Here is a 25,743-nt window from a genome sequence, read left to right on the forward strand (position 1 = left end):
GAAACTAGAACTACTATATGCCCCAGCTATACCATTTCTGGCCATATATCCTAAGAATTCCATATCTTACCATAGATACACGTGCACACCCATATTTATTTACTGTGTTTTTATTCAAAGTAACTAGGAACTAGGGTCAAAATACACCAACTGTTGCATGGATAATGGAAATGTGGTGTGCATACACAATGGGATTTTATTCAGCTGGAAAGAAAAACAAAACTTTTACCATATTTATTTACTGTGTTTTTATTCAAAGTAACTAGGAACTAGGGTCAAAATACACCAACTGTTGCATGGATAATGGAAATGTGGTGTGCATACATAATGGGGTTTTATTCAGCTGGAAAGAAAAACAAAACTTTCAGGTAATATGAACAGCAAAATATTGTACGAAGTGAGGGAACCCAGGCCCCGAAAGACAAATGCCACATCTTTTTTCTCAACGTGGATCTGAGTTTCAAACTTTGTACTTATGTACCTAAAATGGAGTGTCTATAGAGGTCAGTAAGCCAGAAAGGTCCCACAAGAGGGGAGGGAAAGAGGCCTCAGTGTGGGGAGGGAAGAGTAGAGCACATGCAATTTGACAGAAGAGGGCAATACTGGGAGCTAAGGGGTGAGGGCAGGGGCAGGGGTGAGTTAGCAGAAACTACTCACATATGGAAAGACTTATGGAAATTCAACACTTTGTATGCTAATTAAAACACTTTTAAAAAGGATTTTGAATGACGGGCTAATAACAATAAGAACTTTAAGAAGTTTAACACTAAGAACATCCCTTACTTATCCAGGCATTTGGAAGCAGAGGCAGGAGAAGCCCAAGTGTGAAAACAGACTTGACCGCATGGTGAGTTCTAAATTAGCCAGGATCATATAGCGGGTGAGACCTCTCAAAACCATCCCACCCTGACCAGGCCAGGGATACGGCTCAGTTGGCAGAGCCCTGAAGTAGAAACACACTGTTGGAAAACAGCCACAGCTGACCTGCTGCATTCGAGTTGCTGTGAACCTTGAATCTCTAAAAATCCAATTATCTGTTAAACAAGAAGATTAAAGGATGAGAAATTTGGTCCATAGAGAGCTACAATGTTTGAGAATTCTTTTCTCCTGAGTAACGGTTAATTTCTTACTCCTTTTCAGCTTGCCAGAACAACTTATAGCTAAATTACTAACGGATGATAATTCCATTTTTATATAAAATGCGTGGAGATTCTTTTTAAATGTTGAAACAGACTTATCTTGGAGTCAGGTGTATAGTTTGGCAGTACAGAGCTTACCTAGCAGCTCAAAGGCTTTGTGCTCCTACCCGGAAGGCAAGAACTTGGCTGAATTGTTTCTGCTTGTTCTTCCTTAACCTGTTATTTTCTTTGGAGAACATTTTTTTTTCCTTGTCACTTGCACTGGTACTCAGGATTGCTGGTTTTATATTTTATTATTTTCCAGTGGCATCGAGACTTGAACCCAGGGTCTCAGTATGCTAAACTCATGCTGTCCAACTAAGCTTCTATGCTCAGTTCTCAGCCTCAACCGTAATACTGAAAACATGGACGTTGACACCCCTCCCCCACACTTCAGAGATGTACTGATTCGAAGTGTGTGATTGTGAATGGGTGCGTGCAGCAGTGTAAACAAGCTCTGAGGCCAGTGGGCAAGAGGAAAGGGTTGGGTGTCTTCCTCTATCATGCTCCATTTAATCCTTTCATGTAGTCTCTCCCTGAACCCAGGGTTGGGATTTTCTTGTCTAGGCTGAAAGCCAGCAAACCTCATTGATTTTTCTGTCTCCACCTACCTTGAAACTGGGGTATTAAGAGTCTGAGATGCCTGGTTCTTTATGTGGGTGCTGGGATCTGAACTCTGGTACTTATGATCGCACAGCAAGCACTCTTAGCTACCGCTCCAAGTGGCCAATTCTCCAAGACTACGTACATTTCGAGAGATTGATTAAATGGGAAGAGGTATATAAACCCTGTTTTGAGAACCCATTGTATCCTGGCACTGCACTTATTCTTAAGGAGACTCTGGGAATGAAGCAGTGAAGAGCACGAAGTTTGAAGTGGGCAAACAGCATCTGTTTTGCAGCCTTGGGCTATGCAGGAGAAGCCAATTTGTAGGGCTCAGGTAGCGGTAGGGTGGCGAAGCTCAAGCTAAATTAAGCTCAAGGACCCTTAGAGGATCGCCAGGTAGACTGTGGGCCACGGAAGCAATCACGAGGGTTGGTGGAGACGTTTGGCCTGGAGCAGCAAGAGGGGCGGGGCAAAGCGGGGCTTGGCCAAGGGGCGTGGCACAAGGAAGAAGAGGGGCGCTAGGACAGGCCGGATGCTAGGGTAGAGCGGGAGCTGGGGAGAGGTAAGGATGAGGGCGGAGCTAAGTGGGGCGGAGCCCAGAGGAGGGGGAAGATTGATTGGGGAGGAGCTGCGGGGAGAGGACGGGAGCTGAGGGGGACAAGGGCGGGACTAAGCGGGTGAAACAGAGGGGCGGGGCCCAGGACGGGGCGGGGCTAAGGGGGCGGGACCGGGCAGTTTCTGGCGGCAAGGCTGTTTGTTACTCGCGCAGGTCTGGTGGATCCTGCCTGGCAGCTGCAGGGCGGACTCAAGAGCTCGAGGCAAGGGCTCCTTTCGCTTCCCGCGGCCATGGAGCGGCTGACGTTGCCTCCTGGTGGTGCGGAGGCAGTGGACGAGTACTTGGAGTACCGGAGGTGAGGCCTTAACTCTGCTCCGCGGGGCGGGCTCCTGTTCACGGACTCTTGTCCGTCCGAGCACGGTGGGACGAACCCGGACCCAGCGGACGAACGTACTAGCGCTCTGGGAGTCTGTTCGGGAGGCCTGGATTAATTTCACATTTCATCCTCTGTAATTAAATTTGCAGACACACAATTCTATTCTATAATGAATCTCTTCGGAGACCACTTGAGAGTCTCCTTTGCCAAAAGGGATGATTAACTACTTTTAAAATGGATCCCTTTTTGTTTCTCTTAGTGACAATTGATTTACATATTGGGTCTATAAAAGTTAGTAGATGTCAGTTTATACATCAATTCAGTGCTCTCCCAAACCAAGGGAGATGGTTTTTGGACTTAGCTTCCGAGACTCCTCTCTGGAAGCAGGGAACACAGCTGCTTGCTCCTTTGGCTCCACACACATCTGCCCCCAATTCCCATAGCCTAGGAGGGGTTTCTTCTTGACAGCTGGGAAACTGGGAGAATAGAGGTTACAGACGACTTGGAGAATGTGTGTGCACAAAGGAAAAGCCAGATGTATAGAGCTTCCCCCAAGTCATTCGTGGGGTGTCCAGGCAGTTGGGTTTCCCAGCATATTGCCCCAATAGTGTAGTTTTGGGTAATGCTTAGAACTTTCTGAAGATTCTGAACAGGAAATGTGAGATGGAACAGCTTGATCAGTCTGTCTTAGTTAGGTTTCTATTGCTCTATTGAAACACTGATCAAAAGCAACTTAGGAGGAAAGGGTTTATTTCAGTGTATAGCTTGTAGGCCATGATCCAGGGAGGCCAGGCCAGGGGCTAATGCAGTGCCCCTGGAGGGTGCTGCTCATTGCTTTGCTGTTCATGGCTTGCTCGGCCTGTTTGCTAATAGCATAGTAATAGTGAGCTGGGCCCTCCTACATCAATCAGAGGTCCTGCCACAGGCTTGCCCACAGGCCAGTCTAGTGTGTATGTGTGTCATTTTTTCTCAGTTGAAATTTTCTTATTTTTTTAAAAATTCTTTTTAAAAAGGAATTATTTATTTTTTGTATATGAGTACACTGTACCTGTCTTCAGACACACCAGCAGAGGGCATCAGATCCCATTACAGATGGTTGTGAGCCACCATGTGGTTGCTGGGAATTGAACTCAGGACCTCTAGAAGACCAGTCAGTGCTCTTAATGACTGAACCAACTCTCCAGCCCTCATTTGAGATTTTCTATTTCTGTATGACTCTAGCTTGGGTCAAGTTGACATAAAACTAGGCAGTAGCACCCAGTCTTCATGGTAGGTTCACCGCATGCTCACCCTCTTACAGAGCACGGCTGGCTTCTTTAGTTTTGCTTTCTGGCTTTTCACTTGTCTCTTGTCCAGAAAATGGTAGGGACAGGCTCATGGAAAATTATTTTTTGCAATCGTAAATATTATGGAACATTTCCCTTTAGGAGAGATTATTGCATCAATAAGATCTGAGAAACATGAAGACTCGGCCTTCCAGATATCAAAGGGTTATTTGGGGAAGGCATTCCAAAATGATCCCTATCAGAAACCAACTTTCCTATTGTCAGGGGCCAGGCCTGTAATCTCAGCCCTGAGGAGATGTCTAGGAGGGTAGTGAGTTCAAGATCAGTCCAAACCACCTGGTGAGAACCTGCTGAAAAACTAAAGGCGAGGCTGTAGCTCAGTGGTAGAGCATCGCCTGGCAAGTGCAAGGCCCTGGGTTCTGCAAAAAGAAAGGCCAAACAAAACACGTTGCCATTTTTCTTTAATTTTTGACTTGCCTTTGGTGGGAGGCATCTGGGAGAGAGTTTAGTCTTTTTCCTCACAGTGTCAAAAGATGGGGCACCTGGGGGCTTACTAGAAGATCAGGGTGTTAGACTTACCCAGGCTCAGTAACTCAGTCCAGCAGGTGAACAAATGCCCTGGACACAGTGGACGTACAATAAAGTTTGAGCTGTTTTGGTTTGGAATTTAGATACCAACACTTTCTTACTTAAAAGATTTGCATTTATCCTACACTCTTTCTGTATCTGCTGCTGTTCTTTGACGGCTATAATAAAACTTTATCTCAGAATAAGTCATAAAAACACTATTGTGTGTCTAGAGTACTTAAGCAGAGGTGAGAACAAGAAAGGGCAGGCATTAGGGGAGAGGAAGGACTGAATGCAGGCTACAGGCACAGGTAGGAAAGAGGAGAGAAAGCTCTGTCTGCATTCTTTCGTTTTCTTGGAGGATGAGTGTGTAAACATTTATTAAATTGTTTAAGTGCAGAGTCCAGTGGGAAGCTCCACAGCTTCAGAATTCTAACTTTGTAGAAGTCCTCTGAGATGTATAGACTTTGGGGCTGAGTAATCTTTGTAGGTGGCTTTTATTGTATTTCTAGGGTTTTAAAAGTTTATTTAAAACAACAAGGGAGAAAATTTTGCTGATTGTATAGCTTATGAATTGGGCTTCTGTTTTCTTTTTTCTTTTTGTAGTTCCTCTGAATTTTCTTTTTTTAAATTAATTAACTAATTAATTAATTTTTAATATTTTTATTAGGTATTTTCCTCATTTATATTTCCAATGCTATCCCAAAAGTCCCCCATACCCTCCCCCCCTACCCACCCACTCCCACTTTTTGGCCCTGGCATTCCCCTGTATTGGGGCATATAAAGTTTGCAAGTCCAATGGGCCTCTCTTGGGCTTCTGTTTTCTTTTTTTTTTTCTTTTTTTTTAAAAATGTTTTATTATTATTATTATTATTTATTTATTATATGTAAGTACACTGTAGCTGTCTTCAGACACTCCAGAAGAGGGAGTCAGATCTCATTACAGATGGTTGTGAGCCACTATGTGGTTGCTGGGATTTGAACTCTGGACCTTTGGAAGAGCAGTCGGGTGCTCTTACCCACTGAGCCATCTCACCAGCCCCGGGCTTCTGTTTTCTACTACAACTAGCTATTTCAGAATAAGAAAAAAAGCATGTTATGTACAAAAAAAATCATAAACATTCTATAAACAACACTTTTCAGGAATTACAGGGAGATAGTTTTAAAGAGAACTTCTTCCCATTTTGAACAACTTCTATTTTTTTTAAATTTGTATTTTTTCCCTCTTGCAAAGCAAAATTTTCCTCATAGAAATAGTGCAGGCTGAAATTAAACCTTGAAACATCTGATCACCCACTACATACTATGAGTCTGAGCTTGTGTAAATCAGAGCATGTTTTCAGAGATCATAGAGGTCAGAGGTCAGGTATGGTAAGTAGTTTTGCTGACTGCACTGATATATTTTTAATTTTAGATACTGTTTTTTAAATGATGAAAACATAATTTTTAGCAGTTTAAGCTTAAGATTTTTATTTTCTTGAGTTAGGGTAGGCCTTAGTGTATAGTCCAGGGTGGCCTCCAATTTATCGTCAGCCTCTTTAGATAGTGGGAGTACAACCACCACATCTGGTTTAGGCTCAAGCTTTTAATGAGAAGAATGAATGTTTGTTTCAGAATTGAAGGAGAAATTGAGATGAGTATGTGATAATTCTCAAGTGGCAAACCTTGGTAAGTGTCTGATTACTTTTTTTGTTGCTGTGAGAAAATACCATAGTCAAAAGAAATGTAAGAAGGAAGGATCCATTTTAGCTCGGGGTTCCAGAGGGATAGAGTCTGTTCCAGCTGGGATGGTGCGGCCCGGCCTGGCGTGGTGGCAGGAGTCGGAAGATGGCTGGCTATACTTTGTCTGCACTCAGGAAGCCGAGAGAGACAGAACAGGAAGTGGAGAAGCTATATTCCCTCAAAGCTGGCCTTGAACAATGGACTTCCTCCAGCAAGGCTGCACCTCCTAAGGGTTCCATAATCTTACCAAACTGTGCCACCAGATGGGGACCAAGTGTTCAGATGCAAGAACCCGTGGGGGGCATTTCTTAGTCAACCCACCACAGTCAGTGAAGTTGTGTTTTAAAATTGTTTTAAATGGGAAGTCTTTTATATGGGAAGCGAGTGGAGAGAAGATTTCTTTCCTCAGACATCGTTGGGTCCGTAGGTAAAGTACCTCAAATAAAAGGGAAATTGACCAGGGAAAAGCGTACAGAGTCAAGTTTTATGTGGCATTGGAGTGAAAGAAAATAAACTCGCAGGAAATCCTGTACCTTGATGCTTAGGTTGGTTGAATGGTGGACAACCAGGGAGCAAGATGACTGAACAACAACAGAGTGTGACTGAGTGGCAGTGGGCTAGGGAGCTTGGGGAGGAAGGCCTGCTTGTCTAGATTCTTCTCTGGGCTGTTCTGTCTTCAGAAATAAGTGTGTTCTTTCTTTCCAGGTAGAGAGGGAGGCTCCTGGAATGAGGGGTAGGGCCTGCTTCAGGGGAGAATACTTGGGATGGTGGGAATGGCATTCCTGCTTTGGCTGCTGGCTCAAGACATTGTTCACACCTCCTGAACTCCATCAGAAGCGGACATTTTATTGTTTCTGTTTGTAATTTGGCTATGTATTTGTGCTGAAAGTCAAAATCCAAGTCACAGCCGCTTTTTAATTAAGTATACAAAAATAATTTAATTTCTGGTCTGGAAAATACTCAAGGATTAAAAGCAATGCTTGTTGCTGTTGTTGTAGAATTGTTGGTGAGGATGATGGAGGGAAACTTTTTACTCCTGAAGAATATGAAGAATACAAGAAAAAAGTTTTACCCATGCGTTTACAGAACAGATTATTTGTGAGTTGGCGGTCACCAACAGGAATGGATTGCAAACTTGTTGGCCCGGAGACATTGTGTTTTTGTACCCATAGGTAAGATACTGTATCATTTTCTTTTTTTTAATGTTTTTTAAAATTATGTGTGTGTGTGTGTGTGTGTGTGTGTGTGTGTGTGTTTGTGTATCTCTGGGTGGGTATGTGCAGGTGACTGCAGAAACCTCAGGCATCAGATCTGCCTGGAGCAGGAGTTACAGATGGCTGTGAGCCACCTAAGATAGGAACAGTGACCCAGACTCGTGCACTTCACTGCTGAGCCGTCTCTCCAGCCCACTTTATCATGATTTTCAGATGGCTAGAAAATTACAACTATAGCAAAAACGTGTCTTCCTCCTGTAAATAACAGCATGATGATTAAGAAACATTTGATGCTGGCATTTCCATAGTGCTCTAGAATTATGTTAGGGATTATAAATATATAATAAACTTCCATACCCTGTTAAACTTATCACAGAGTCTGTCACCATGAGCAACTCTTGGGTTGCCATTGGTAACAGAAGATGATGTTTTCCCAGGGGTCTTTCAGTTTGGGGAAAGTAGCATCTGCTGGTCCTGTTGTTAGGTAGGTAGGTGCTGTGTTGTTAGATAGGTAGGTGCTGTGTTATTAGATAGATAGGTGCTGTGTTGTTAGATAGATAGATAGATAGATAGATAGATAGATAGATAGATAGATAGATAGGTGCTGTGTTGTTAGATAGATAGATGCTGTGTTGTTAGATAGATAGGTAGATGCTGGGTTGTTAGATAGGTAGGTAGGTGCTGTGTTGTTAGATAAGTAGGTGATGTGTTGTTAGATAGGTAGATGCTGGGTGGCCACGCTGATCTGTGCTGTTCAGACTACTCATCCACAGCAGACCCACTTCTCCTCAGAGCTAGGAATCGCCCTCAAATCCTCAAGGAGTACTGCATTGGTGGTTTTCATTCTCTATTTGTTTGTTCATTTCTTGGAGAGAGGACCGCGCTATTTATCTCAGGCTGGCTTGGGACTTGCTGTATATTACTAACTAGCCTCAAATTCATGATTCTCTGGCCTATCAGGTGCTGGGATTACAGCCATGTATCCCCATACTTGGCCTCATACCTTGAACAAACAAAAATGCAAATTCTTTTGACTTCAAATTGTTGTGTTAAAAAACATTGCCTAGAAGAGAGACCTGAGGGACCAGTCATAAATGTGTGTTATTTGTATTGTTGTGCCTGTGCATTTCTTCCGATTTTTCTATCAAAATGACCAAATTGCTTTGCAAAATGTACAAAACAAAAGAACCACTGAACACGGTACCTATTTTTAGGGGCCAGGTTTAACTTTTCAGCCTAAGGAATCCATGGAAGGGGAACTGCCTTGTTTCAACAGCACTTCTGAGGCTGTTTCTGAGAGACTCTTTGTCTAGTTGCTGTTTACAGAGTTGCTACAGAGTTACAGTAGTTGTTAGGCAGTTGCTAGGATGAGTAATGTGTATAGATTGCCTCTCAGCTTACCTAGAAACCCTGACTAAAGACACCAGGGAGGAGTGGAGGGTGATGGCTACATGTTTATATCTGTCAAAACTGTAGGGCACGGGCAAACCTGTGGTAGTCTTATAATCTGTGCTTGTGAACATTTAATGTCAGTTTCTGTGTGGAATTTGTACAGCCTGAATATGATCCTCAAGATTCAACCCAACTGCAATGAAGACATTACTCTGTAGTATTCATCACTTAATAAAATTCCTATCCAATGTGTGTCTTTCTGTTTATAAAAAATGGGGAGTATACAGAATGGTAGCCGGACGCTGACCACCCAGAGCCTGTCCGTACTTTTCATTTTATCTGTGTAATTTCCTCTTTGCCTTGTTTATTTAGTTTCATATTCTGTGCATGTATAAATTATAAGCACTGTTTTTTTCATGATTGAGTCACAGAAAATGTGTATGTGCATAGCCATTAGTAATCTGAAGGCAGGTTTTATAATTGCTCTGTGTTCCAGCTAGTCCAGTGGTGTTCACTGTTGTTCTCGAAGCCATGAGCGAGACTCAGGCATGTGCCAGGCAGAAAGGCAGGTTACACAAATGGGGATTCCAATTCCTGTCCTTCCCGGGCCTAACCGACTCAACTTCTAAATTATCACATATATAGTATTGTGATTTGGTAAAGGCTTTTATCTAAACAGAGGGCTTTGTTGCTTAAAAAAATGTGAAGATGGCTCTCTAGAAATGGATTTATGCATTCTGCTAGTGCATTTACTATTGATAACACCACCTTAAAGTCAAACCCTAATCTATATATATGTAGAATTATTTTTTAAGAGTGTATTTTCCAAAATGAATTCTAGGGTTAAAGGATGAAAGTTTTAGAGTTTCTTGAAATAAGTAAATTACATTAAAGTTATATTAAACTTATTTTAGGTTTAGATAGCAAAGGATAAAAATAAATTTAAGTGATGCACTTTAATGAAGACCATTCTTTGTAAAAATCTTGCATTTATTTATCTGTTCATTCATTATTTCTTTACTTATGTGTATGTGCATGCATGGGGGTCAGTGGATCCAGGGATTAAACTCAGGGCATTAGGCTCGGCAGCAAGTGCCTTTATCCACTGGCACATCTCACAGGCCCTTTTAGCTTTCTTGGTGTGCTAGGGTACTCACTGTCTTATACACAGTAGGCAAGTGATCTATCACTAAGCTGTATAATTTTATATGATTTTATAGTGCGTGTGTATGAGATAGAGAGATAGGTGACACAGGCCTGCTCTGCCACAGTGTGGATGTGCACAGGACCACTTAAGGGGAGTGGTTCACTCCTCCCACCATGTAGATTTTAGGTTTCAAAATAAGGTCATTGGATTTGGCGGCAGACCCCTTCCCTGACTTGCCACTTCCCTCGCACCTTAATATTTTGACAGGGTTTTGCTGAATAGCCCAGGCTGGCTTCAAACTCATGATTCTCCTGCCTCTGCTTTCTGAGTGCTGAGGTCGTACGTGTATACCACTGCACCCGACTCAGTAGAAACCTGCTATAAAGAGCTGTTTTGTGTGGCTGGTTATATTTTAGTAGTGGAACAAACATGATGTCTTAGGTTTGATTTCCAGCACAGTCCCTATAAAATTAGGAACATTCTCTTCTACTGAGGATATGCATCCCAGACTAAAGAACTGCAATGGCAAGGATTTTAAGGGATTTATATTTCTTCATACAGTTGTGAAACTTTTTAAATAATCAAAAATTAAAATCTGAAAACGTGAAGGCTCCTGACTAAAGCTGTTAGAAGTGTCCATGTAGGGGTTTACTTACCATATTAATATAAATAGATAACAAGAGATAAAAACAGAATCAAAATAATTACGTATGCATCTAATAGACACCAAATTGTAATGTTTGACAACATCCAAATGTGTTTGTGTTTCTATTTTCTAAAGGTATAAACAGCACAAAACTGACTTTGAAACGATCCCACAGCAGCGTCCCATTGCCCTGCCGTGCCGAGTGAGTGGTTGCCGGTGCAAGGCTTACCACTATGTCCCTCTGAATGGTACCCAGCCTATTCGCTGCAGGTGCAAGCACTTTGCTGATCAGCACAGTGCCGCTCTTGGCTTCACATGCAATGCCTGTAAGTTCCATTCTTATGCGAAGTTGCAGAGTGCTCTAAGTTCTTCATTAAATACTTATTGGATTTGACAGTTCATTTAGTTACAAAGTCAATATTTAGCTACAAAGTAAAATTCAATGCGTGGAGACTCAGTTCTTGGAATGTTTGAAGTTCAGTCATTATAAGTAACAGGGATAGATTTTAAAGAATTACTAGACAAGACCTGATTATTATTATTATTATTTCATTTTTATTTTTGGAGACAGGGTTTCTTTGTGTTGCCTGGCTGTCCTGGAACTAGCTCTGTAAACCAGGCTGGCCTCGAACTCACAGAGATCCATCTGCCCCCTGCCTCCTGAGTCGCTGGAATTAAAGACATGAGCCACCACTGCCTGGCTCAAAAGTTGTTTTTTGTTGTTTTCTAAATTTATTTTAATTTAATTTTATGCCTATGGGTATCTTGTCTACATGTGTATCTTGTACCGCATGTGCTCTTGGTACATGTGAAGGCCAGGAAAAGGATACCTGGAACTAGACTTATAGATGGCTGTGAACTGCCCTGTGGGTGCTGGGTTCTCTATAGAAGAGCAGTAAGTGCTCTTAACCACTGACACATCTCTCCAGCTCTGGTGAAGTTTTCAGTAATGGGGTGGAGTAAAGCAGTAAATAATAATTATTATTCTTATGGAGGACCTAGGTTCAGTTCTAGCACCTACATGATGCCTTTCAACCATTTGTAGACAGACATTGTACACATTCATACATTTAGACAATCACGCATACACACAAACATAAAATAAATCTATAAAAATAATAAAAATGTTTTTTAATGAGAATTTTATTAATCTGGTCCCTTTTTTTGCTGTGGCAGTTGATATTGGGTGGGCATTGATCCAAAGATCTCATGAATACTAGGCAAGGCCACTGAGCTACACCCCCAGTCTTAAATGAATTCTTTACAGACTTTTTATTTTTTGGTTGATTTTTTCGAGACAGGGTTTCTCTGTATAGCCCTGGCTGTCCTGGAACTCACTTTGTAGACCAGGCTGGCCTCAAACTCAGAAATCTGCCTGCCTCTGCCTCCCGAGTGCTGGGATTAAAGGCGTGGCCACCACCGCCCAGCTTCGTTATAGACTTTTAATTTTTTTTTTTTTTTTTTTTTTTTTTTTTTTTTGGTTTTTCAAGACAGGGTTTCTCTGTATAGCCCTGGCTGTCCTGGAACTCACGTTATAGACTTTTAAAAAAGTGATTTTATAATTTAAAAAAAAAAAAAGCAACAACCTGACAAACATTTCAGATTTTCTGACTGTGGGTGCTCAGACAGTAAATTCTACATGTAGTAGTTCCAGGTCAGTGAACAGATCTGAAGCATTTCTTACTGCAAGCAGTCTGGCTAAAGAGAACTCAACCTGGGAAACAGTTTACTGACAGTAGCAGAGTGACTGATTCATCCGACAAGCATGGAATTAGTTGTATAAAACTTAGGTGCTTTGGTAACCATCCACAGGTATAAGTAGTGTGAGCAGGTAAAGATTTTACATTATATATTCTGGTCTCTATTCCAATATGGCTGCTTAACAAATCGTACCTGTGCACACGTGCATGACCCTAGTGCTGGCAAAGGCCAGAAGAGGGCATCGGATCCCCTGAAATTGGAGACCTGAATTCAGGTCTTCTACAAGAACAGTATGTGCTTTCAAGCTACTGAGCCATCTCTTCAGACTTTGTTGATTTATTTATTCTTTTAGAGTCAGGGTTTTGCTGTGTATACGGGCCTGGCCTGAGAGTTGTGATTCTCCTGTCTTAGCCTCCAGAGTTCTTGGCCTATAGTAGTTTACCACAGCGCTCAGCTTTTACATAGCTTTTGAGGAGAGAGTTTGTGTCTTCTGTCACTCCAGTTTTTAATGCAGCATCTTTTGGGTCCAGTTGGTCATTGAAACCCTCCCCCACTTCAGTGTTTACTCCTTAACTACTTCAGCATCTGTAAGAATAAGCAGTGGCTGGAGATAAGAGATGCAGGGTCAGAGGACCTACCCTTATCTGGCTCTGGCTAAGAGAACTGTCCCAGGGTAGGCAGCTTAGTGCTTGTTTTTAACAGTTTGCCCTTTGTGTCTTCATCCAGGCTCCAAGTGCTCGGGCTTCCACAGCTGCTACACTTGTGCCTGTGGCCAGCCGGCATATGCCCACGACACAGTGGTGGAAACACGGCAAGAAAGGCTGGCTCAGGGAAAACCGGTAGGACGGGATGTTCCTTATGCGGCAATGGGAGGTTTAACTGGTTTCAGCTCCCTGGCAGAAGGCTACATGCGCTTAGATGACAGTGGCATCGGTAAGTGAGGAAGCGTGAGCTTGGCACGAGGCGCACCAACAGTAACAGATTTACACTGGCTGACTTAGAGTCATTTTCTTTCAGAAAAAAATTCCCTTACTTGGTTTTTATCTTAAAAACTTTGTTGCACCATACAACATATTGTTATAGAAAACTGACAAAACTCAAGAGGAAAGATTATTCTGTGGCAGTACTTAACCAGAGCTGTCCCTGACTGTCGGTGGGAGGAGCTGCAGGACACTTTTGTTGTGTGCAGCTTGTATTGCAATGCTCCTGCTTTTTCCCCTCCCCCACCACTTTTCCTTTTCATTCTCCTTTTCATCTTTTCTCACTGACCCATATCAAGTCCTTAAAATGTTATGTGTACTAATATTTTTATTTACTTTGCAGATGTTTTCTCCAATATGTCATTAACCATTTTATTTTAACACTAAAGGTGTTATTTTGTTCTTACTTATGTGTGTGTGTTTCTGCAGGTGTTTGTGTGTTAGGGCACCTGTGCGGCAGGAGAGGGTGGCAGGTCCCTGGCACTGCAGTTACAGGCAGTTGAGAGGCACCTGGCACAGGAGCTGGGAACAGAGCTCGGGTCTGTGGGAGAACCGTAGACACTTTCGATCAGGATCTGTCTCCCTTGCTCCCGATGTTGTTAAGATCATTTTTAAAAAGTTTGTAACTATGTTTTTTTTTTTTATTTTACTTTTTACACTTTGTTTTATAAATTTACTTCTCTGTCTTCATTTTATCTTAATATATAATTTCTTTTTTTTCATGAAATTGGGATTTACTTTTGTGAACATGTGAGATACTATAAATTTTTGTTTAAATTGATGTTGGTTATACAACTACCATTTTTCTCAAATAATTGGAGACACTGTCATATTCTGTTGTACTTGTTATTTGTATGCCAGTAGCACACATACTTAATTTCTCATTACATCATGGTATGCTTTGATATGTAACATTCTTCCTGTTTGACTTCATCTGTCAAAATTATGATACTTTAACATATTTTCTCTTTTACATAATTATATAACTAGTTTGTTAAATCACATAGGCAAATTCGTCTACTCTTCTCTAGATTGAATGTACATGATATTTCGTTTTTATTTTGTTTTTGTTTTATGAGACAGGGTTTCTCTGTGTACCATTTTTGACTGACCTGGAACTCCCTCTGTAGACCAGGACAAAACTGGCCTCAAACTCATAGAAAGCCATTTGCCTCTGTCTCCCAAGGGCTGGGATTAAAGGAACCACCACCACCACCACCACCACCTCTTCCTCCTCCTCCTCCTCCTCCTCCTCCTCCTCCTCCTCCTCCTCCTCTTCCTGCTGTACCTGATTTTCTTAGGCTCAGCTTAGGTAACAGCTTCAGAAAACCCAAACACAAGTACCAAAGTCACCATGATGGTTGAAGCTTTCTAGTGCTTAGAGTTGTTCCAACCACTTCACATGACCTCACTCATTCCTGATAGCAAGTCTGTGACTTAAATCGTCATTTCTGTTTTACAGGTGAGGAATAGAGACATTACACAGCTTCCTCTTGTTCAGTGGTTCTCAAGCTGTCAGTTGTAAGCCCACTGGAGTTGCATGTCAGATATCCTGCATATTGCATGTTTCCATTACCATTCATAGCAGTAGCAAAATTACTGTTATGAGGTAGCAATGAAACAATTTTATAGTTCAGGGGTCACCACAACATGAGGAACTGTATTTAAGGGTCACAGTGTAAGGGAGGTTGAGAGTCACTGCTCTTGTTCATCAGCTAGCTGGACTGGGTGCAAACCGGAGATTGCTCTTAACTCCATGGTCTGCCTCATTCTTGTCTGTTTCTGTATAGCCACCATATTATTTTCATATTGCAGGTGCAGAGTGAATAAGTGAATTCACTTATGATTTAATTTTACTATCTTAGAATATTCCTGGTGTATTTTTAATTTTTTCCAGAAATTTGGCCTAATTTTTTTCTATAAAAACATTGCAGTATTTTACTTAGTAGCATATTAACTATGCATATTAATATAGAGAGAACAGATAATTTATATTTTGCCTTCATTTATTTGTGCTCTTCTGCACAGACAAGTGGAATTTTGAAATTATTTTTCTAGGAGGCCCACACAATTCTTATTATTTCTATTTAATCTTTAAATTAAATGCATATTTGTGTATATGTAGGCACACATGTGTATATATGTATGCGGGCACATGTGGAATCTAGAGGATAACTTTTGGAAGAAATTTCTCTGTTTCTATCACATAGGACCTCTGTTTTGGGAGTTTTAGGTAGACTTTTCAGTATAGTTAGCAAATAGTGATATTTTTGCCTCTCTTTTACCCAGATCTTGCTAATCCTTTCAGTGGTTTTATCCTCGTTCTGAATGGTGATGATGAACTGCCATCTTGGCCTTTCTAATATTTGTCCCTCAAGTTGCTGCAATGTACAGAAAGAAACCTTTCATCTTGCCCCCTACCCCCCTTTTTAACTTTTCTATTGCTGTGATAAAACACCATTCCCTGGGCAACTTATAAAAGGAAGTGTTTAATCTGGGCTTGTGGTTCCAGATGGTTGGAGTCTCTGACTGAAGTGAAGGCATGGCTGTAAGAATACCTGAGAATTCACATCTTGAGGCACAACTAGGAGGCAGAAAGCTAACTGGGGATGGTGTGGGCTTTTGAAACTTCAAAGCTCAACCCCAGTGCCAAACCTCTTCCACCAAGGCCACACCTTCTAATCCTTCCCAAACAGTTCTACCCACTGGGGGACAATTATTCAGATATATGAGTCTGTGGGCTATTCTTATTCAAGCTAGCAAAAACCATGAGGAAGCAGGGTGGTAAGCAAAGGTAAGTGAGGAGAGATCTAGAAATTTCTGTCCTGCTGGAAGAGAACCCAGGGTGTTGGGGCTTTGGCTCTGAGCCATGTTGGGTTCTAGACAGTGGTGTTCTCTGCCTGGGACTTGATTTCTGTGTGATGTAGAAGCAGTCCACACAGTTCTCAGGAGGGCATGGCAGACAGCTGAGCCCCGAGATGATGGGTCTGCTATGCTGTTTATCATAGTGAGGCTCAGGTGACCTTAGAGTATAACTGAAGGTGGGTCCCCAGCACTGGAAGATTCAATGTGGGAAGTGGCAGGCCTTGGAGCCTTGTAGAATCCAGATTTTCAGTGAGAGACCAAGTGGGAGACTACCAGGCCCTATCCATGTAGAAACCAAATTACAAATGAGGCCAGCCCTTAACATTGGAGACCCATGCAGCAGTTGAGGAGAGGATTATAGGTGATAATCCATTCCTGAGGGAGGCTATAGCAGGAAGCTGGAGTCAGAAACTGAAGCAGAGATCATGGAAGAGCCCTGCTTACTGGTGGCTTCCCATAGCTTGCTCTACATCATACAACCCAGGACCTCCAGGGGAAGATGCAAGCCTGTAGTTCCAGCACCAGGGAGGCAGAGACAGAGAGGATCTACAGAGGGAGTTCCAGGACTGCCAGGACTACATTGAGAGACCCTGTCTAACAAAACAAAACACTCTTAATAAATAACCAAAGAGAACCTCTTGCCCAGAGGTGACATCACTGACAATGGGCTGGCCCCATCAACCATTTCTGGTTAGGCTAGCACCTTATAGACATGCCTGCAGGACAGTCTGATAGAGGCAGGTCCTCAGTTGATGGACGTTCCCTCTTCTCAGATGACTCTAGTTGGTGTCCCCTTGACAGACCTAAGCAGCTCACTGGGTTTCTAGTGAGGAGTAGGTCAGAAGTTCAGCTCACCTCATACTGAATGCTTTTTTGTACTGTTTCAGAACTAAGTATACTGGGACCGGGTACTTCTTCCCTGATACGGTTACATTACTATCTAATGGTTTTCCTCAGAAAACTGGAAAGTTTCTGAGAAATATGAAAATTATTTTTTAAAGTGATCCTCACCTCCTGACCCTTGGATGAAAGATAAACTTTCCTTGGGCTAGAGATATGACCAAGTGGTTGAGAGCGCCTGTTGCTCTTGCCAGGTATCTGGTTTTGAGTCCCAGAACTCATGTGGCAGCTTACAAGTGTCTGTAAGTCTACTTTCAGAGGACCAAACAGCGGGCACCAGACACACACACACACACACACGTACACAGACACATATGCAGGCGAAACACCTATACACATAAAATAAAGACTTGTTTACTTATTTCCCGATTTATGTTTGGTGTTTTGTTCTGTTTGACTTGGGGGTCTTACTTCTCAAGGGTATAGATTAGAGGCATGTGCTACTTTAGTCAGCCAACAATGCCGGTTACTTCACAGTACAAATGATGAGTTGCTTATATCTTATAAAAAGATATTTGATTTCCACTTTCCACATTTCCTGTTTCAAGGTGCACCCTCGGTTGAAGTTTTGGACTCTGCGGTTTCGGCCATGGACCATCCGTTCCTAAGAGCCATGCACGCACCATCTACTTCTTCTCCACAGCCACTAGCAGGCGGTAATGAAGGTAGGAGAAGTAGCTTAGGGTGAAGTAACAGTGTAGAGTTTGATTTGCTTCACCGCAGTAAGGACATCACCAGAGTCCAAGGTATCGAGCCAATGAGTTTTTATCGGGTTGCCAAAAGGTGCATGGGCAAGGAGCAGGGATAACTCACAAGTAGCTGCATTAGCAGAAGGGCCCCGACTCAGCCAAGAGCTGCACCCAGGAGCTCCGCATCCCATGGGGCTTGCAGGCAGCTTCACAGGCCAGCAGGGGTCTCTTCCCCGGGTTTGGCTGTACTCTCTCTCCTGAGCAACTGTTCACTCCAAGTTTTTTGTTGTTTCCCCACCACCACCACCACCATCACCCTACTGCTGGGTTGGAGCCCTCTAAAAAAATCTGAATTTTTTCCCCCCTACTGGTGACCTTTTGTTTACTCTGAGGCACTAAGTCTCCCCTTCCCTCCTCCAGACAATGTTTCAATTTGGAGGGAATGTTGCAATTGGCTGCAAGTCTATCCCAATACTAGGACTCTGGGTTTTGTAATAGACCTGGTCTTAAAATGTAAAATGGAGAGTGATAGAGGAAGACACCTGACATTAACACTCTCTCTCTCTCTCTCTCTCTCTCTCTCTCTCTCTCTCTCTCTCTCTCTCTGTTTCTGTCTCTCTCTCTCTCTCTCTCTCTCTCTCTGTTTCTGTCTCTCTCTCTCTCTCTCTCTCTCTCTCTCTCTCTCTGTTTCTGTCTCTCTCTCCCTCTCTTACCCCTCTTGTTCTAGAACTTTCCAAAGCAGTTAGTATCATTTCTATGGTTGCCAAGAGAAAGCCTCAATAGTGCAAAATGCTATCTATCGTCTCAAAAAGTGTAATATGAATTTCTAGTTACAGCCTAAAAATGTTGGAAAATTTATGTGTGTGTTTGTGCGTTGGGGGGGTGGGTGTGCATGTAGAAGTCAGAGGACCACTTACTGTATGGCGGGGGGCCATTAGTGGGTGTGAATGTGGAAGTCAGAGGACTACTTGCTGTGTGTGTGTGTGTGTATGTGGAGGTCAGAGGACTACTTGCTCTGTGTGTGTGTGTGTGTGTGTGTGTGTGTGTGTGTGTGTATGTGGAGGTCAGAGGACTACTTGCTGTGTGTGTGTGTGTGTGTGTGTGTGTATGTGTATGTGGAGGTCAGAGGACTACTTGCTGTGTGTGTGTGTGTGTATAGGTCAGAGGACTACTTGCTGTGTGTGTGTGTGTGTGTGTATAGGTCAGAGGACTACTTGCTGTGTGTGTGTGTGTGTGTGTGTGTGTGTAGGTCAGAGGACTACTTGCTGTGTGTATGTGTGGATGTGGAGGTCAGAGGACTACTTGCTGTGTGTGTGTGTGTGTGTGTGTGTGTGTATGTGTGTGGAGGTCAGAGGACTACTTGCTGTGTGTGTGTATGTGTGTGTGTGTGCAAGGGAGGGAGGTTGGTAGGTGTGGATGTATGTGGAGGTCAGAGGACTACTTGCTGTGTGTGTGTGTAGGTCAGGACTACTTGCTGTGTGTGTGTGTGTATGGAGATCAGAGGACTACTTGCTGTGTGTGTGTGTGTGTGCAGGGGAGGGAGGTTGGTAGGTGTGGATGTATGTGGAGGTCAGAGGACTACTTGCTGTGTGTGCGTGTAGGTCAGAGGACTACTTGCTGTGTGTGTGTGTGTGTGTGTGTGTGTGTGTGTATGGAGATCAGAGGACTACTTGCTGTGTGTGTGTGTGTGTGTGTGTGCAGGGGAGGGAGGTTGGTAGGTGTGGATGGATGTGGAGGTCAGAGGACTACTTGCTGAAGTTGGTGCCTTCCTTCCAACACCTCAGTCCTGGGGGATGAACTCAGCTTGTTAGGTTGGTGGCAAGCACTTTACCTATCAAGTCTTCTGTTGTCCTTTTCTGCTACTTTTTGAGACAGTGTTTTAGTCTGTAGCCCAGGCTAGTGTGGAACTTGCTATATAGGTAGCCCATGCTGGTCCCCAGTTTACACTCTTCCTGCTGCAACCTCTCAATGACTTGGACTGGGTGTCAGCTCTGTGCCTGGCCCAGGGTCACTCATGTGGCATAGCTGTGTGGTGCTATTTAACAGGAGTCAGTTGAATATTTGGAGGATGTTTGCCACTGGAAGTTACGTTTGTTTTGTGATGGGATTCTTGCCAAGAAAGAGTTCAGTATTAGGACCATTTAATCCATTTCTGGTTTGAATAATAAACTGTTACTACTTGGTATAAAGGGATTTTGTCTCCTCTCCGTCTCCTTTTGGGGACGTGTAGTGTTATAAATACACGACTGAGAACTTTTCCTCATGTTAGTAGGTCCAAGCACTCAGCTTTCTTCCTTAAGGAAACCTGAAGAGGATGATATGGCATACTTTGAAAGACAGTACCAGGAGAGGGTAAGTATTTGCGGAAATCTACTTGCATAAGGCTTTACCTGAAACACAGACATCATGGAAAGATTAGCTCTTGTATGTGGGACATCATTGAAAGCAATCTGTAAAGGTTGAACTCACAGATGGTTTTAGGATTTGAAGCTTCTTTAGAACAATTCACATAGAAAAAGGAGTCATGAATAAATAGGACTGATATACCAGCTGATTCATGAAACTCATCAATATTGATTAAATATATAAATAAAATTATCTACCATCTGCATACTTGTAAATTATGTGTATCTTGAATTTTTTATACACGGTTTAAAACAATTAAAATATGTGTCAGGGGTGAGGCTGTGGAGAGGCTGGCTGGTGAGTGCAGGGTGCAGAGGAGGAATACACTCTAATATCCTGTAGCACACGAGTGTGATCATGGTTTGCAGCGGCCACAGAATGGCTAGTGGAGAGGACTTGAATGGCAAGAGCGAAGGGGAGAGAAGGGGAGAAAGGCTTGCTGCATGGATCTCCAGTGTTAAGGGCTAGCCTCATTTGTAGTTTGGTCTCTAGGTGGGTAGGGGCTGGTGGTCTCCCACTTGGTCTTTTTGCAAATCTGGATCCTCCCAGCTCCAAGGCCTGTCACTTCCATGTTTGAATGGACAAAGAAGTGGTAGATGTTTGAGGCAATAGACACGCTAACTACCTTGATGGAAGTGATAACATCTTCTGTGGGTATTGAGCCGCACTGCACCTCAGCCGGCCACACAACCAGCTAAACACTACACACAGCAAGGCTCTCCCTAACCCTTACTGTTGTCCTTCCATGGTGCCTCGCTAAGCTCCCAAGTAACTGAGGAGGTGGAAGTGCAATATTAAATAAGTTCTCCATGCAAGAGCAGAGGCAATGAACTGAAAAACAGGATTGTCTCAGCTTCCCCCAGGAGGAATTCTAAAGTCCAGGGGGAATGTCCTGAAGCCGGGAGGGATCATCCTGGACACAGTTTAGGCCAGAGAGAAGGGGCAGGACATTTCTCAGTGATGGAAACTATGCTGGAATCATTTACCATATGCGATTGTATAAGTCTAAATTTAAATAAAATGAAAACTGAACAACTGTCCCTTAGTTACACTAACTGAGGGAAGCTTAGGTGGTCAGTAGTCACCTGTGTCTAGTAGCTCCCGCTTGGACGGCAAAGACAAATCCTTTCCACCACTGCAAACAGTTCTTTTGGAGAACTTGGTCTTAAGGATATCTCTGGTTTGGGCGGTATTTAACAAAATACCATAAACAATAAAAAACTTATCAGTTTTTGAGGCCAGGAAGGCTTAAGTCAAGGTGCTTGCAGATTTGATGTCCCTTGGGGGCTGCCTTCTGGTCCACAGTTGGTGCCTTCTTTCTGTGTGGCAGTGAATGAGGGAAGGCAGCTCTCTGGCAACTTTTTCATAGATACCAACTGCACTCCTAGGGTTGTCTGCTGTTGGCTTTTTGTATGTATGCTTGTTGTTGTTGTTGATATTGTTGTTGTTGTTTGTCTACATTTGGATTCTATGATGACAGTAAATACCAAAATGCTAGTGTTATTTTTATGAAGTGTGTTGCATTTTTCTTCTAGCTTCCAAATAATTGATACTGGACAGTCTTTAAGGGCTCAGCAACTCAGCAGTATTTCTTTATTTTAATCCTCTCATCTGGCTACTTCCCGGTTAAAATTCCTACAATACTTGCATTTTAGTACTGATTTGGCTCTCTGGGCTCCAGGTGTTTTCTCATGGTTTCTTTGGTTTCTTTCCTCATGGAGAATATCCTCTCTCTCCCTCCTCCCCCTCCTCCTCTCCTTTTTCCTCTTCTTTCTCTCCTTCTTCCTCTCCTTCCTCTTCCTCTTCCTCTTCCTCTTCTTCTTCCTCCTCCTCCTCCCCTGGCTGGGAGGAAGTCCATCCCTATGCTCTCCCTTGTTCAGTCATTGGCTGATCAGCTAACTTTATTGACCAATCAGGGAATAAGTGGGGAGCAATGTTTATACAATTTTGAGACAGGAGATTCTTATACTAAGGATTGCAACCAGATATGGGGGCACAGAAATCAGCATTTAAATAATACAAGGATAATCTTTACACAGGGCACAATAACATTATGCCTGCAGTTGTCCACATAGTCAGCCTACCACTGAAAGTTCACAGCCTCTAGAATCATCAGTGATTAACATTCAAAGTGTGAGTTTGGCAGGGATACAGACACTTGGAAGTTGTAGCAAAGGGAAAGACAGAGCCAAAGGACCTTAGAGACGAGTTGGAGTTAGAAGGCTGTTTTTGTAGCACTCTTAGTGGCAGGACTTATAATTCATTCAGTCTTCATTCTTGGGACACATGCTTACAGTTTAACTTTTATTAAGGAAACTAGTACCATATATCAAATGGCAAAGGCACTTTGTTCATGTCCAAAGGGATGTTTGAAAAAGCAGGGCAAGGTCTGGGAGAGAGATAGCTTGGCCCTTAGCCCACCAGATGGATATTTGATAAGTACTATTTCTCTGTCTTTAAAATGTTTTTCCTTAAGTTTAATTAATTTATTTATATTTTGAGCATCATCTTGCTACATGCAAAGACCTTAAACGTACCATTATCTTACCTCAGCCTCTAGTGTGCTGGGAGCTCAGTGTGTATCTCTTTGCTTGGCTTTGTTAAATACTATTTCAGACGAACAAAGGCAGCTTTGCCCTTTTGCTGTTGTTTGGCATACTTTGTTTTTTTTTTTTTTCCCTTCTCATATTACTAAGAAGTTAACACTGATCCTTAAGTGAGATGGAAAAAGAGTCTAGCATTTGTTGAGTATTAATCTAGAGGTTGATTGGTTTTGTTGTTGTTTGTTTGGGGGTTGGAAGAATAAGGTATTAGGTAGCTCAAGCCTGACTTTGAACATCCAATCCTCCTGTCTCCATCTCCTATGTACTGGAATACAGGTACAAGCCACCGTTCCTAGTGTATTAATTACTTTCTTATTGCTATGATAGGACACCATGACCAAAGCAATTTAAAAGAAAGTATTTAATCTGGTTTACAGTTCCGGAAGGAGAGTGGCCATTGCGGGAGTGTGAATGTGTGGTGGTAAGAATTGCTGAGAGCTTACACTGCAGACTGCAAGCAGGCAGCAGAGAGAGCTAGCTCAAAATGATGTATATATTCTTTCATTAAACTTCCTGAGACGCTAAAGCCAGTCAGTCATTTAAAGAGATTCAGGCATTCCTCATTTGTGGTCAGACTTTGGATTTAGTGTTTGTCAGTTAACAACTCTTGTGGCTATGTTAAATAAGGCATGACTAGCAAGGGATGTTCAACCTTTGTTTAGGATAATTAAAAATTTTTATCAATAAATGTTTTAAATTTACAGATAAAGCTGGAAAAGGCTGCTAAGCAGAAAGGAAAAGTGCCACCGCTGCCGAGCACAAAGCCATCGTGAAGTCTGGTGAACAGATCGAGCCGTCATCCAGATGCATCTTCTATTTATTTATTTTCTCCCAATATATATACTTTCTAATTGTGTAAATATGTCCTTTTGAATTGGCTTAGCTTATTGAAACAAGTGAAGTGAATTTTTGTTTTTTGTCAGAACTCATGACTTAAAGCACTTTCTATGCCTTTTAAAGATGTCTATTGGGTAGCACAGCCTGGCGTTGGGATCACGGTATTCTTGCCTTACCGTGTGTATGCTCGCTCTCTCTCTCTTAGCAAGTTTTATGTTATTTTTATGTGATTCAAACCCCAAAAATACAGTAAATATTTTTAGTTTATCATAATTTAATTTTTTTTAGTCTACCTAAAAAATTAAGGATATTATTAAAGGTTTTAAACAAATACATAGGGTCAGATTTTTCATTCAATGTAGCAAGACTTGGCTTGGATATCCTGTTGTTGCCCAGAGTCAGGGTGACCATGTGGCTGGGCAGTGCTGCACTCTTCTGTGCCCTTAGTGACAGTTGTCCTGCTGGCTCACCCGATGTGACCATTGTGCTTTCAGGCCTGGGCAGCGCCTAGGTTCCAGGTCCTCCTCCCTTCAATAGGACAACCAGCGAGGGCTCTAGCAATGGCTCCATGCTTCTACTGAACTGCTGGGCCTCACCTCCCAGTTGGCTAAGGACTGGCCCTACCTGTTCTTTGTTCGCTGCCCAGTGCTGCTTCTCCAGTTTTTAACAGTCTCCTACCCCTGAGTTTCTGAGCCCTTAATCAAGTATTATGGCCCCAGCCATACCACCCACCCACAGAGTCACCCTGCCTTTGGGTAGGAGTCTTAGCAGTAACCCAGTATTTATGGTGCTTCGGAAACCAGAAACATTGAATCAGACCAATTACTAGTTGCAATATGGATTTGCATGTAAAGCTGTTTGTGCAACACCCCCCACCCCAAAACCCCAAAACTGTATGACATATTGTTGTTTGCAGTGCCACCTCAATGAATAAAAATACAAGGAGAGATGGGAAAGATGGCAGAACTGAGGGGCTGTGGTGGCGACAGTCGTGGGGTTGTAGCCTTGGCTGACAAAGGGGCATGTTACCTAGTACTGTCAACAGGGTGGTGTGCAGCTGCCTGGAGCTCAGGCAGGCTCGGCTTCTGAATGTGATGTCTAGCCACAGATCGTCCCGGCTCTAGGCAGTGGAGGATGGCCAAGAGGAAGAAAGGCTCATTTTGTGGATTGGACCTTCTTGAAAGACCTCCATGGTCCATGTTGCTGCCAGAAGCCGTGTTGGCGTTGTGTGGCCTGTGGATGTCAGTGGTCCAGGCTGCCCCTGGGGACATCCTCTGTCTGCTGCGGCTGGCTGCTACGGACAAGGAAGCTTCTTTGCAGTATTTTCAATGACTTCAGACTCACAGTTGAGAATGAGAGACATTGAAGGCTTCTATGGTACCCTCCTTCCATCTCCAAACTAAACAGTCTGGACAGGAAGCCATTAAGAGAGTACTTAAAAACTGTGCTAGGGATGCTGAAGTGTAGCTCTTCACAGTTGATGGCTTCTGACAGGGGAGTGGGGTTAGGGGAGAGGATTCACTAATCTTTAAGTGGCTGGCCATTAAGAGTTTAGCTATGCGCCAATGAGTATATGTGCAACACAATTCAACACAATTTGGAATTGGTGTGTTTTTTCCTTTCTTTTTTTTTTTTTTTTTTTTTTGCATGGGAGACACACATAGGGTGGGAGGGTTGTAAACGTTAATTTTTTTCAAATCCTATTTTTAATGATGGTTCTTAAACCCTTTAGCTTACCACTCACTAGAGGTAGTGGGAAAGAAAGGGCAAAGTGGACCTGTTTAGAAAGGTTCTTTGGAGCAATGGGCAGTTCAGTTCACAGGTTAACAGCAGCAGCTTCATCCACTCGCAAACACCTCACAGATACACTAGCAGTCCAGTTTGGTAGAGTCATGAATCAGCAGTGGTGGCACTGTGTAGCAAAGACAGTGGGCTTCAGCCTCAGCAGGAGTCAGCAAGGGAGACCAGCAGGAACACCAGGAGAAGTTCTTGGCTGTGCCTTTCTCAAGGAAGCAAAGATCAGTGAAGACCCACAAGAGTGGATCCATATCGGAGAGACCTACAAGTGTTAC

At 42.9% G+C, this 25,743-nt stretch overlaps 1 protein-coding gene across 7 annotated transcripts; it reads left to right on the plus strand.

Annotated features, from left to right (window-relative positions):
- Positions 1 to 1,642: 1,642 nt before the first annotated feature.
- Positions 1,643 to 24,627, plus strand: Fam221a (family with sequence similarity 221, member A). Of its 7 annotated transcripts, none has more exons than XM_006505938.4 (8): positions 1,941 to 1,955; positions 2,554 to 2,695; positions 7,290 to 7,463; positions 10,826 to 11,016; positions 13,118 to 13,324; positions 17,685 to 17,801; positions 20,095 to 20,177; positions 23,539 to 24,627. In XM_006505938.4, exons 1-8 carry the CDS (start codon positions 1,946 to 1,948, stop codon positions 23,605 to 23,607), a joined length of 993 nt encoding a protein of 330 aa, XP_006506001.1. In that variant the 5' UTR covers positions 1,941 to 1,945; the 3' UTR covers positions 23,608 to 24,627. The 7 variants fall into 7 exon arrangements, with proteins under 7 accessions (XP_030111190.1, XP_006506001.1, XP_006506004.1 ...); XM_006505941.4 differs by lacking the exon at positions 1,941 to 1,955 and adding an exon at positions 2,165 to 2,180; XM_006505940.4 differs by lacking the exon at positions 1,941 to 1,955 and adding an exon at positions 2,329 to 2,346.
- Positions 24,628 to 25,743: the final 1,116 nt, after the last annotated feature.

The sequence above is a fragment of the Mus musculus genome, chromosome 6 (assembly GCF_000001635.26).
Source record: "Mus musculus strain C57BL/6J chromosome 6, GRCm38.p6 C57BL/6J".
Taxonomy (NCBI): Eukaryota; Metazoa; Chordata; class Mammalia; order Rodentia; family Muridae; genus Mus; species Mus musculus.